A 12,955-nucleotide genomic window follows, 5' to 3' on the forward strand; every position below is an offset into this window, starting at 1 on the left:
TATACAGTCTGATGAACTAGAAGGATGTAGCAATAGATTATAAACCGTTGGTTTTCGGTTCTCGTGTAATTAATCGGCTGCCGTTTGTAACGACGCTGTAGTAACGAAAACCCTGTTCGTTTTGGCACAAACTCTGTCTGTTTTAACCATAATGACACGGAGCAGATGGTCCTGCGTGTCGACGAGTAAACACTTGCACTTTATTACACTCCCCAGGCAGCGTTATTACTCCAGTGGTCGTCCGGATCCGACTCTGTATCTTCACCACACGCTGTTTAATCTGTCAGTCAAGCTGAAGTTCATTACTGCTGTGAACAGCTTTGTTTTTATAGCTGGGAAATTCACACAAAATCTGTAGTCACTAATACTGAGTATCAGTTACTGTTACACTCACTTATAATCTTCCTTCCTTCCTTACCTCCCTCCCCTTCCTTCTTCCTTTCCCTATCCATCCCACCCCCCAATTCTTCCCTTCCTGATTGTTTCTGTTACACTCACTTATAATCTTCCTTCCTTCCTCCTCCTTCGTTCCTTCCTTCCTTCCTTGTCTTTCCAAATGTAAACAATAATAAATAAAAGCTTTGCTATTAGCGCTCTAAATAACCCGATGTCTAGGGGTGTGTGTGTGTTTGTGTGTACTCCAGAGAGAGGGTGTGTGTGTGTGTGTGTGTGTGTATGTGTGTGTGTGTGTTTCCCACTGCGCTGCTTGGCGGCCATGTTGGCTCTGCTCTTGCCCTGCGTGGTTACACAACTCCACTCACAGATGTGGCCCATGGCTGCTGTGCTGTGATGGAGAAAGTGTGTGGGTGGGGTACGGTTTGTGCTGAGAGATGCTGCGTACTCCGCCTTTACACCCTCAATTTACCGTCTGTCCTTCTGTTGTTCTCATTCTGTTTCATATCATCCATACAGACCAAGCTGCTTTTATACTGATTTTATATGTGTGTGTGAGATCAGGTGAGAGCGATCGTCAGGATGTTTACGATGAGCCAGCACTTCCTTTTGTTTCTGATAAACATGATGCAATTCTTTTCTTTCTTGCTTGCTTTCTTTCTTTCTTTTTCCTCTCTCTCTCTCCAATAAATCCATTCACCTTCCTTTCGTCCTTCTCTCTCCCATCCTTTTCTTCCTTCCTTTTTGTCCAAGTGTCTTTCTTTCTTTCTTTCTTTCTTTCTTTCTTTCTTTCTTTCTTTCTTTCTTTCTTTCTTTCTTTCTTTCTTTCTTTCTCATCCATCCATCCATCCATCCATCCATCCATCCATCCATCCATCCATCCACTTGTGTGTGTGTGTGTGTGTGTGTGTGTGTGTGTGTGTGTGTGTGTGTTGTGTGTGTGGTGGGCAGTGAGATCTTCCATGGGTAGTCACACAGATTATGAAGGATTTACAGTATAACAATAAGTATAATAACACTGTATGTGGCTCGCTTTGTTTGTTTCACAAATCACAGAGGGGTTTTTGGCTCTTAGTTCCTTTTTTCTTTTTAAATTCGAGTGACACTGCTGACCGAGTTCTCACCGAGTTCTCACAAGTTCACACCGAGTTCTCACCGAGTTCTCAAACACCACACACACATATAATCAATAAAATGTTTGAGCTTTCCCTGTATGAATTCTTATTAGATTATCTCATTATCTTCATTTCTAACGCATTGCATCACTGACACGTGCTTAATCCCAGGTTATCGTCATTCTAAACCCCTCTTTTAACCTCAGCTCGTGCCACAACATACTGTACAATGAGGAGACACGTCGGTGCTCATGAGCTTTAACACCTTGACTTTTATCGGCTGGAGACGTGTCCTTAGTTCAAACATTTTATACGAGATCGGCTCTGTCTTCCAGGTTATTCCTGCATTATGACATGCTGAACCACGGTTTCCAAGGAAATTCTCAGCAAACGTGTGTTTATTGGCCATAAAATCACACGGATGTGAGCTAGCGTTAGAGTCGAGTGATTCAGTGGTTCAGTGAAGCTAGTAAACTTGAGCCGTTTTTTTTCCCCTTTATCTGTCTCTCCATGATGGCTTGATTGCTTTGCATTCAGCTAGAAAGGCCATTATACAAAGCCTTGCAGTTTGCTATTCAGCTCTACACTGCTCTCCCTCTCTCTCTCTTCTCTCTCTATCTCTCTCTCTCTCTCTTCATGTCTGTCTCTCTCTATCTCTCTCCCTCTCTCTATCTCTCTCCTCTCTATGTCTCTCTCACTCACTCGCTCTTTCTCTCTCACTCTCTTCATGTCTCTCTCTCACTCTCTCTCTCCCACCCACACACCGCATGCTGTTAAAATCAACAGGAATATTTCAATCTCTCTTTCAAAAGTTTTTCTCTCTCTCTCTCTCTCTCTCTCTCTCTCTCTCTCTCTCTCTCTCTCTCTCTCTCTCTCTCTCTCTCTCCCTTTGTCCCCATCTGTACATCTGCATATTTCTCTCGCTCTCTTTCTCTTTCTCTCTCCTGCTTTTATAGATGTTTTTGCAGATTTTACAGAGTTGTCTGTCTGGTTCTTTATGGTTAGGCCCTTTGTCTCTCCACATCCCTGCTTTTATTTTCTCAGACCGCTGATGTCATCGAGCTTCCTGTCTCAGCATCTTCTTTAAAGAGAAATGTACAAGAGAACTGAATATATATAAACTTGGCCCATGATCTGCATCTGCATTTAGCAATCTGTGAAAGACCTTTGAACCTTTCCCTATCTATCTATCTATATTTCATCTTGTTGACCGTGCTCATCCAGTCATGGAAACATGGCCTTGTGATGAAGTTAATCACTCCGCTCTAATGATGAGCAGCTTTTGTTGTCTCTGCACACAGAGTTTGTGTTGTAGTGCCTTTTATCAAGATCCTGCTTTTCATTTAGGCGAAGCCACATCTTTTTTTTATTTATGAGAACGTGCCAAAGCGACGCTTCGGATGAACGCAGGATGTGCGAGACGTCCGTTCTTGTGTACACCTGCATGTAATTAAAAGCAAACATAATCCAACCTGTTTGACGGCGTGCTGATTAGATTAGATTGGATTTTGGCCTGCTTCTTAAATCAAAGCCTTATTGAAGGAATACTCGAGAAGTTTCTACCTGCTTGAGGAAAATGGCAGCCAGTCATCTGTCTGGACTAAACTGACTTTTTTTGTGTCCGTGTTTCTTTTTTCCAGCAGGTGCAGCGTCCCTTTACTGTGCCTCATTGAGGGCCTTTCTGTCTTTGTGCTGATGTGGCCACACACATACACGCACACACACACACACACACACACACACACACACACACACACACACACACACACACACACACACACAGTGAAGGAGGTAACTGTAAGACAAAGGGGGACAGAGAGAAAGAGAGAGGGTGAATGTGAGAGAGAGGGAGAGAGAAAGGGGGGCATGGAATGAGAGAAAGAGAGAGAGTGAATGTGAGGGAGAGGGACAGGGGAACAGTGAAAGAGAGAGGGAGAGAGAAAGGAGGACAGGCAAAGAGAGAAAGAGAGTGAATGAGAGAGAGAGAGAGAGGGAGAAAGAAATGGGGACAGGGAAAGAGAGAAAGAGAGGGAGCGAGAAAGGGGGACGGGCAAAGAGAGAGGGAGAGAGAAAGGACAGGTAAAGAGAGAAAGAGAGAGGGAGAGAGAAAGGGGGACAGGCAAAGAGAGAGAGGGAGAGAGAAAGGGGGACAGGCAAAGAGAGAAAGAGAGAGAGTGAATGAGAGAGAGAGGGAGAAAGAAAGGGGGACAGGGAAAGAGAGAGAGATTTGTCTTGTCTTTCTCTTGTTTACATTTGCACTTGTTTTTCATGATCAGTTTAAAAAAATTCAAGCATAAATTTTAACCCTAGATTCCTTCAGCTGACCGTATTGCATTTCTCCATTTGGTGCTTAAAGTTTAGTCTGCAATAAATGCAGCAGTAATGTTCCTGTAGTCCGAGTGACACTGAATATATATTTATTTATTTGGTCATTTTAATTCTCTGGCTATATTTGTTTTTATATAACATAAAGCCTGTTCTTTTATTAGAAGAAATCTTGTTATAGTATAAAAGTTCATTAAATCGATTGAGTGGAAAATATTTTACTGTTATATCCACTGTGTATTTTATACAAATGAAATCTTTTTTTAATAACTGTTTTTTTTTTAATGTTTCCTTAAACCAAAAAAAAATCTTTTGCTTTTATATTGTTTATATTGCTGTTAATGTGCTATAAATGTCATGAACAGTGAAAACAACACAGAGGATAATTGTAAAATGACTCGCAGGGGAAAGTTTGGAGTTAAGAATTTTCCATTCAGGATAATTGTTTTATGGTGTAAATACTTTTCATTTTTTATTACTCTGGATTTTGTGAGCTTTTAACTGTGTGTGTGTGTGTGTGTGTGTGTGTGTGTGTGTGTGAGAGAGAGAGAGAGAGAGAGAGAGAGAGAGAGAGAGAGAGAGAGATGGAGAGAGAGAGAGAGATATGGAGAGAGAGAGGAGGGAGAGATATGGAGGGGGAGAGAGAAAGATATGGAGAGGGGGGGAGAGGGAGAGAGACAGAGATATAGAGAGATGGAGAGGGGGAGAGAGAGAGAGGTATGGAGAGAGAGAGAGAGATAGATATGGAGAGAGGGGGGAGAGAGAGAGGGAGAGAGAGAGAGAATGGTTGCAGATGGATTGGAAAGTTTTATGGCCTTCAGACAAAAGCAAGCGCCCACAAAATAAGAAAAGACCTTCTCTCTCTCTGTCAGTACACTAATTCATTGTCCTTTTCATCTTTCAGGATTTTCTTTTCTTTCCTTGAGTGTCGGAGGTATCCGTGACGACCGTCCTGACGCTCCTCGTCCTGTTAACGTTCCCGCCATGGAGCTGCCGCCGCACTCGAGTCTCTCCGTTCATCCATGAGGAAGACGAGAACGATCGTGTAGTAAAGAGGAGCGAAGAGCATGTGGTGTCTGACAGAATGACTCATTCAGGAGAAAAAACTTGTGTGTTTTGCAGTGGAACCTTATAGACACACACACACACACACACACACACACAGTTTCTATGGCTGCATTCGCATAGAGCCGCCGTGCCGACCGAGTTTTGGTTTTTGCTGCGCTGTGATTGGCCAGGATGCCTGCGAAAGGAAAGTACTTACTAAATGAGCAGAAGCTGAAACAGGAAGCGCTTTACAGGAAGTTCTCCTGCATCAGCCAGTATCAGCCTCTGGTTTTGCTGCTCGGACTGAGCGTGCTCACGTGTGCTACACTGTTGGTGATCTTTTTCAGCCTGCACCTGGTAAGAGCTACACAAAACACTAACACACAAACATACTGTACAGTACGTACGCATATAATTACACAAATATACTCTGGTTTTTATTTGACTCATCCTTTTATTCTTAATTTATTTTTTTCAAGTGGTCTCGTTTTTCATCACAGTACGTTTATTTTATATCGCTACAAAATTTTTCACAAAGCTGTATATCGTGTCACATGATGCATCGTGTATCACAGTATTACTTTACTGTCATCTCTCATCACCTGTACTTATTACTGATTGATCAGGATAAAAGAACTGCGAGAGTAAAGACTGTTCACAAGTCAGTCCTTCCAGGAGGTTTTTTTTGTGATGTTTGATTTGGGAGCGGATTTTGCTTTTTCTAATTTAATTGGTGACATCACAAGCGGGGGATTCTTCTTTTAAACTCCTTCCATAGACACATATGGTAACGACTTTCTGTGAGAGCTGACGTCACACCGCCGTCACACCGCCATCACATCGTCATCACATCGCCATAACACCTTCATCGCATCTTCATCGCTTCTTCATCACGCAGTCATCACATCGCCATCGCGTCTTCAGCGTGTCATCGCACCGTCATCACACCGTCATCACACCGTTGTCACAAGGTCTTCACCGCACCGCCATCACACCGTCTTCATCGCGTCTTCATTGAGTCTTCATCGCATCTTCATCGCACCACCATCACACAGTCATCAAACCGCAATCGCGTCTTCATCGCATCTTCATCGCACCGCCATCACACCACCATCACACAGTCATCAAACCGCAATCGTGTCTTCATCGCGTCTTCATCACACCGCTATCACACCCCCATCACAATTTGTATGGTTTTGCATTAATTGCCAGGGACTGACAAGAATCATGTTGTTTGTCTTGCCAGTGATTTTGCCAAATCTATATCTTTGTCCATTTCATCACCTTTCACAATAACAGGCTTTAAAATATTAACGATACAAACAATAATTAAAAAAAAAATAAATATGAGAATCTTCATACGATCTGCAAGTAAAAAAAAAACAACAACATTCAGTTAGTGTCGAACCTTCTGTAATCCCACCCATCATCAGCGACGGTGAAGAATAAGTATTGCGAGTGTACAGAAAGGAAGCGCTCGTATCTTGTAACAGGAAGTGATGGGTGTAATTTTAAGGAGTTTTGATTGGCAGGATCTGCCATTTCCATCAGCCTGCAGGTTTACAAGGGGAAAATGTGCACCATTTTTTCCTGCCATTGTATCCGAACTATGCTCTATTTCTCCGTCTTGGACAAACACGAAACGTTTTCGCCAAACAAACTTCTCCTTGGTTATAAAAACCGTAAGAAATCTGAGTCAATATTATTACAGCTTGGGCTTGCTTTTGTGCATCACTGTGAGTCTGTGGTTAAGTGATACGCTGTCCGTGTGAACTATCCTAACCCTGTGTGTGTTTGCGTGTGTGTGCGTGCGTGTGTGTGTGTGTGTGTGTGTGTGTGTGTGTGTGTGTGTGTGTGTGTGTGTAGGTGTCAGGGTCTGTGTAAATACTATTAGCTGCCAGCGGACGGTCCAAACGAGGAAGAAAACCTGTAATAAACATTGTGTGTGTGTGTGTGTGTGTGTGTGTGTGTGTGTGTGTGTGTGTGTGTGTGTGTGTGTGTGTGTGTGTGTGTGTATTTTTTTTTTTTTTTTCGTGAGTCAGGGTTTAAGTGGCTCAAGAGCGCTTGAACTGTAAAATGGAGTGATGATTAAAATTCGTTCGCCCACGTTAGACATTCTGAAGCATCACACATGTAAATGGATTATAGTTGTATATTATATAAGTCAGACCCGTGTGTGGCTACCGAAGATTTAATTGACGCTACAATCTGCACTGACACACACCATGCGAAATATCGTAGTGAACTTAATCATTTATGTATAGAGTGAGAACGAGATGAAAAGAAAAAAAAGAGAGGAAAAGAAAAAAATCATTACATAATAAATGTTGGACGCTGTTGACCGTCTCATGTTAATGATGAAAATTAAAGTTCTTCTTTGTATGCGTGCGTGTGTGTGTGTGTGTGCGTGTGTGTGCGTGTGTGTGCATGTGTGTGCATGTGTGTGCATGTGTGTGTAATGAAGTTAATGTATTCTTCTGATACACAGTTAGAAACCATTTTGACAGATTACTTGTGGATATATGAATGTCATCTAATCACGCTTTTTATGCCTTCTCTTTGTGTGTGTGTGTGTGTGTGTGTGTGTGTGTGTGTGTGTGTGTGTGTGTGTGTGTGTGTGTGTGTGTGTGCGCGTGTGTGTGTTTTAGAGTGTGCAGCGCCATGTAGTGTTTGTGGGCGTGGTTAGTGGTGCGCTCTGTGTGTTCCTGATAGTGTTTGTGTTGGTCTGTGCTGAGGCATTCACACAGAAATGGACCACGCTGTTGGGTCTGGTGGTCTGGGCTACACACCTCACCATGGGGTTTACCTTCATTTACTGCACAGAGCTCATTTTTCCTTGGGACCAGGTAACTAACACATACATACACACACTCTCACACACACATACACACACACACACACACACACACACACACACACACACACACACACACACACACTCACATATATATACACATACACACACACACACTCACATATATATAAACATACACACACATGCATACATACACACATACACACACATATATACACACATATACACACATATACATACATACACAAACATACATACACATACAAATGCATACACATATACACACATGCATACATACACACACATACTGTACACATACACACACAGACATATACATACACACATACACACACATACATACATACACATACGTACATACACACATACACACACACACACACACATATATACATTTTTATTTGCATTCTATAAGACTGATGATATACCAAGTCCCAAAAATGTATACCATTGTCTTTGTGTCAAACAAATAAATAACTATAAAATACCTTCAGAAGACATCTTAAAGTTTTTCTACAGGTCTGAGAAAGTATTTGTGCTCAGATCTTTAAATAAAATGTAATATAACACCAAACAACCCGAGTAAACACAAATCGAACACATCACACAGTTTGTTTTTCTTTTTCATTCCTTTTTCACACTAAACTAAATGTGGCAACCTTTCCTGTGGTCGATTTAACGTGACATCTATTTATATATTTCCCCTGTTTAGGTGCCTTTCTTCCTCTTCATCATCATCACAGTGTTTGCGTTACTCCCCTTCCAGATAAAGTACGCCATCATCCTCAGCATCCTCTCCTCCCTCTCCCACATTATCGTCCTGTCGGTACACTTCACCTTGGTCAAGTCCGACCTGACGCCTCACCTCAAAAATCAGGTAAGTGTGCTGAGAAATAAACTTCTCCAGCTCTGTAGTTTTAAAAAACGAAGGAATTCCTCTCCCCTCTCTTACATCTCTAACGTCTACATACTTTTTCTCACGGCGTCACCCGTCGGCGGTTTGCGCTCGCTAGCTTTCGACCGCAATACAGAAGCTTCTTTTTAAACTTTAAGAAATCATTAGCAGTGTTTCTTGGATTAAACAGACAAAGGTTTTTAAATGAAATATTTGTGTTGTCTTCTGCCATTCTGCTGATTTCTTTGCTAGCACTTTGAGATTTTTTTTTCCTATTATAAATCATTGTGAAACAAAAAGGATCGAATGCGACGATTACGCACACGGACGTACTTTCGCTCCCGGTCGGTCACAGCAACAGTAACCGTCTGGTTTGTAGGCAGGTGACCAAAAGGGGTGAAAACTAACCAATTTACTATATTTAGACTTTTTAAATCTGATTTGATTGAGTAAATAGAACTGGAGAAGGTTTCAAGACAGTAGATTTATGCACATTACAGAACTGAACTACGGCAGTTCGTCAGTGCTGGGGCTTAAAACTCGACCCTCTGTCCAGAAATCAACAACATCAGTACATTTTAGAGACGTGATTCATACCTGATGATGCTTGAACACGAACGTACAGTGTGTCCCGGAGAACGAGTAGAGCGTAAGGATGAAGATGTAGATCATGTATGTTAAATATTATATACATGTAGTTTTACTCTCGTTGCTTCCTGACTGTCTTCCTGCTTCGAACCGTGACATTTTCTTTGTCTGTCTGGATTTTGGGACGTAATCCGGGGATTTATACAGACGGTTTAAATCTCGTTTCAGTAACTGCCTCATTATCTATATTCATACCAAAAATCTGGCTTTTTCTTGTCCTCTCTCTTTATCTCTCTCACTCTCTCTCTTCTCACTCTCATGTGCGCTCTCTCTCTCTCTCTCTCTCTCTCTCTCTCTCTCTCTCTCTCTCTCTCTCTTTTCTCTTTCTCATGTGCTTTCTCTCTCTCTCTTCTTTCTCATGTGCTCTCTTTCTCTCTCTCTCTCTCTCTCTCTCTTCTCTTTCTCATGTGCTGTCTCTCTCTCTCTCTCTCTTCTCTTTCTCATGTGCTCTCTCTCTCTCTCTCTCTCCCCTCTTTCTCATGTGCTCTGTCTCCTCTTTCTCATGTTCTCTCTCCCTCTCTCTCTCTCTTCCTTCCTCATGTGCTCTCTCTCTCTCCTCTTTCTCATGTGCTCTCTCTTCTCTTTCTCATGTGCTCTCTCTTCTCTTTCTCATGTGCTCTCTCTCTCCCTCTCTCTTGCTCTTTCTCTCTCTCTCTCGCTTATGTGTTCTCTCACTCTTCTTGCTCTCTCTCCTCTCTCTCTCTCTCTCTCTCTCTCTCTCTCTCGCTCATGTGTTCACGCTCTCTCTCTCTCTCTCGCTCTCTCTCTCTCACTCTCTCCTTCCCCCAGCTTTTGTCCAACGCGGTGGTGTTTGCGTGTGGGATTGCCGTGGGAGCGTTTCATAAGGTCCTGATGGAGAAGGCACTCAGGCAGACTTTCCAGGACACACTGCGCTGCCTCAGTGTCCGCATGAAACTGGAGATCGAGAAGAGGCAGCAGGTACGGTGCACAAACTATCTACAACCTGCACTTTTTCCATGGTACTCACACACCACTTCACTGCTCAAGTGTGCAAACAAAATAATACCCCATCGACTGACTGCTCCGAAAAGCCGAACTCAATCGAGAATCTAGATGGACTGTTCTTGTCCGTTGTGCTCACCGGGTGAGAAGGACATGTTACTAGATCCATTTATTTCACACTGTTATTAACCAAGAAGAAGAAGAACAACGTTTTAATCGATACACAAAATAACATTCTACATATGCTGTATCTCCATCACTGAGCATTTAAAGGCTTTGGCACAGAGGAGTTGGTGTTGAATCTATAATGCTCAGGAGCTCCTGGTTACATAACTCCAACTCACTGTCTATGACTGTAGAAAGGATATTATCTATAATCACACTCTGTCTTTATAATCATTTATAATCATACTCTTAGGTGTCACAAAAAATGAGGATGAGGTTCTATATCGAGTCTGGTTCCTTTCATCTAATGAAATTAATATATTGTGTGTGTGTGTCGGGGGGGGGCAGACATAAAGAGAGAGTGAGAGAGAGATAGAGAGAGAGTGAGAGATAGAGTGTGAGTGTGAGAGAGTGAGAGAGTGTGTGAGAGACAGAGAGAGAGAGTGCAAGAGACAGAGAGAGTGTGTGTGAGAGATAGGGAGAGGGAGAGAGTGTGTGTGTGTGTGTGAGAGAGAGAGAGTGTGCAAGAGAGAGACAGAGAGTTTGGGAGAGACAGAGAGAGTGTGGGAGAGACAGAGAGCGTGTGAGAGAGAGAGGAAGAAGGATAGACAGAGAGAGAGAGGGAGAGAGAGAGACAGAGAGCGTGTGTGTGAGAGAGAGAGTGTATGTGTGAGAGTTAGAGAGGGAGAGAGTGTGTGAGAGGAAGAGGGGACAGACAGAGAGAGAGTGTGTGAGAGAAAGAGATCGCGAGAGAGAGCGCGAGAGAGAGTAAAAAAATAAAAATAATATAGAAATGAACAGTGATGAATCTTTGCCATGTTTTTTGGCATTTAGGCGAGTTTACTTTCACGCCCTGACTTCCACTGTAAACACCGTCGTTTGTGTTCTTTAAACACGACACGATGAATCGACTTGGCTGTGAAACTGTGAGGTATTTTCCTTCAACAGCCTAATAAACACCGAAGTCACGTCTAGCTTTATAAAAGAGCTTCGCTTTCGTTTTAAATATTTGCCCGTGTGTAGCCTGATACCGAAGAGTCTGGATCATTTCGCCTTTACAGTAAACAGAGAATCTGCTCGCTCAGAATAAACAGCGACATCGAGGTAGAGATGGAGGAAATGCTCGGGTTCACTCATCCCTCTTTACCAGTGTTGTATAAAGTATTAGAAAGCAATACTTGAGTAAAAGTACAAGTATCGTACTAGAAAGAGACTTTTGGTAGAAGTGAAAGTTACCTTTTAGAATATTACTCAAGTAAAAGTCTTAAAGTATCTGATATTTACTGTACTTAAGTATCAAAAGTCATTTTGACAAAAGACATTAAATGTTCTTAAGTATTTGAAGTAAAAGTAAAAAGTAAAATTTCAGTGATTTTCGGGAAGGCATAAGAGCATGGGCGGTTCTAGGGTTTCATTTTTACGGGGTTTTAGCCCTCAGTGAGAATTTAAAACAAGAAGAGTTTTATATTATATATTATTATATATAGTATTATATGACTACATAGTAAGCAAAAAGTCATGGTATTATTTAAAATTTCAAAAGTGGACACCAAAATTTTATGCATGAAGTAATGATGATAGTCTTGAATCAAATCAGTTCATGTCTGTATGTGTGTGTGTATTCTCTACTAACAGTGTGTCCAATGAATGAAGTCATTGATAAACAAATATTCACAAGACAAAAACCAAATCAATAAATGTTATTTTTATTTAGTATTTAATGGATTGTTTGCATTAATATTTTGTTTGTGCTACAACTCTGGTAATAAGAATATTGACATGTCACTGCTTTTGGTTGCCGTATTTGCGGCTTTCAGCCGATTAACGTGATAGATAAATGCCTCCAGCTCTGACCGCGCGTGCACGCTGCGCGTACCTGTGCTTCTCCATAGAGCGTGTGGATGTGCGTAATGCAATCTAGGAGCAGTGATTCGCCAAACCTCCCTTATTGCAGTCACACACATTTTCTTCTGATTTTATTTTGTAGTAACGAGTAACGAAGATGCTTAGTGGAAATATAACGGAGTAAAAGTTTACATTTTATCTAGGAAATGTAGTGGAGTCAAAGTGAAAGTTGACATAAATTTAAATAGCGAAGTAAAGTACAGATACGTGACATTTCTACTTAAGTACAGTAACGAAGTATTTGTACTCCGTTACATTACAACACTACTCTTTACTCAAACTCACAACCTAACATCTTTATTTATTACTTCACTCGGTGCTCCATATCGGCACGTAACGCAGTAATGAACATTTTGCGTTATATGTTTTTATATGAATATGTTATACGAATCCCACCGGATCTGAAAATATCACATTCCGTTATCTACAATTTTCTACATGCGTCTGTACGTTTACTTTATTTCACCTGAAATAAACACAAAGTCTATAATGTGTGGGGAAAATGTGCAGAGGAGTGAGGATAGTTCAGCCTCTGTTCTCCTCAGGATAAGATCTGGTAGTTTACGGTTACGTTCACGTCACTAACTCTGCTTTAAATAAAGAAAGAGATGCGCAGAGAGAAAGAGAAAGAATGCAAGATAAAAAAAGAAGGATCGTGATACAGGA

The 12,955-nt window shown here is 41.6% G+C and overlaps 1 protein-coding gene across 2 annotated transcripts in view; it reads left to right on the top strand.

Annotated features, from left to right (window-relative positions):
- adcy7 (adenylate cyclase 7) overlaps positions 1 to 12,955 on the top strand; it is a 63,113-nt gene that overhangs the window by 28,826 nt on the left and 21,332 nt on the right. For both annotated transcript variants that reach the window (XM_047811690.1, XM_047811693.1), the window contains exons 2-5: positions 4,738 to 5,237; positions 7,529 to 7,726; positions 8,426 to 8,590; positions 10,046 to 10,195. In XM_047811690.1, the coding sequence (XP_047667646.1) occupies positions 5,073 to 5,237; positions 7,529 to 7,726; positions 8,426 to 8,590; positions 10,046 to 10,195 (678 nt within the window). In that variant the 5' untranslated portion in view covers positions 4,738 to 5,072. The remainder of the gene's footprint in view (positions 1 to 4,737; positions 5,238 to 7,528; positions 7,727 to 8,425; positions 8,591 to 10,045; positions 10,196 to 12,955) is intronic.

Source organism: Tachysurus fulvidraco, chromosome 1 (genome assembly GCF_022655615.1).
Source record: "Tachysurus fulvidraco isolate hzauxx_2018 chromosome 1, HZAU_PFXX_2.0, whole genome shotgun sequence".
Taxonomy (NCBI): Eukaryota; Metazoa; Chordata; class Actinopteri; order Siluriformes; family Bagridae; genus Tachysurus; species Tachysurus fulvidraco.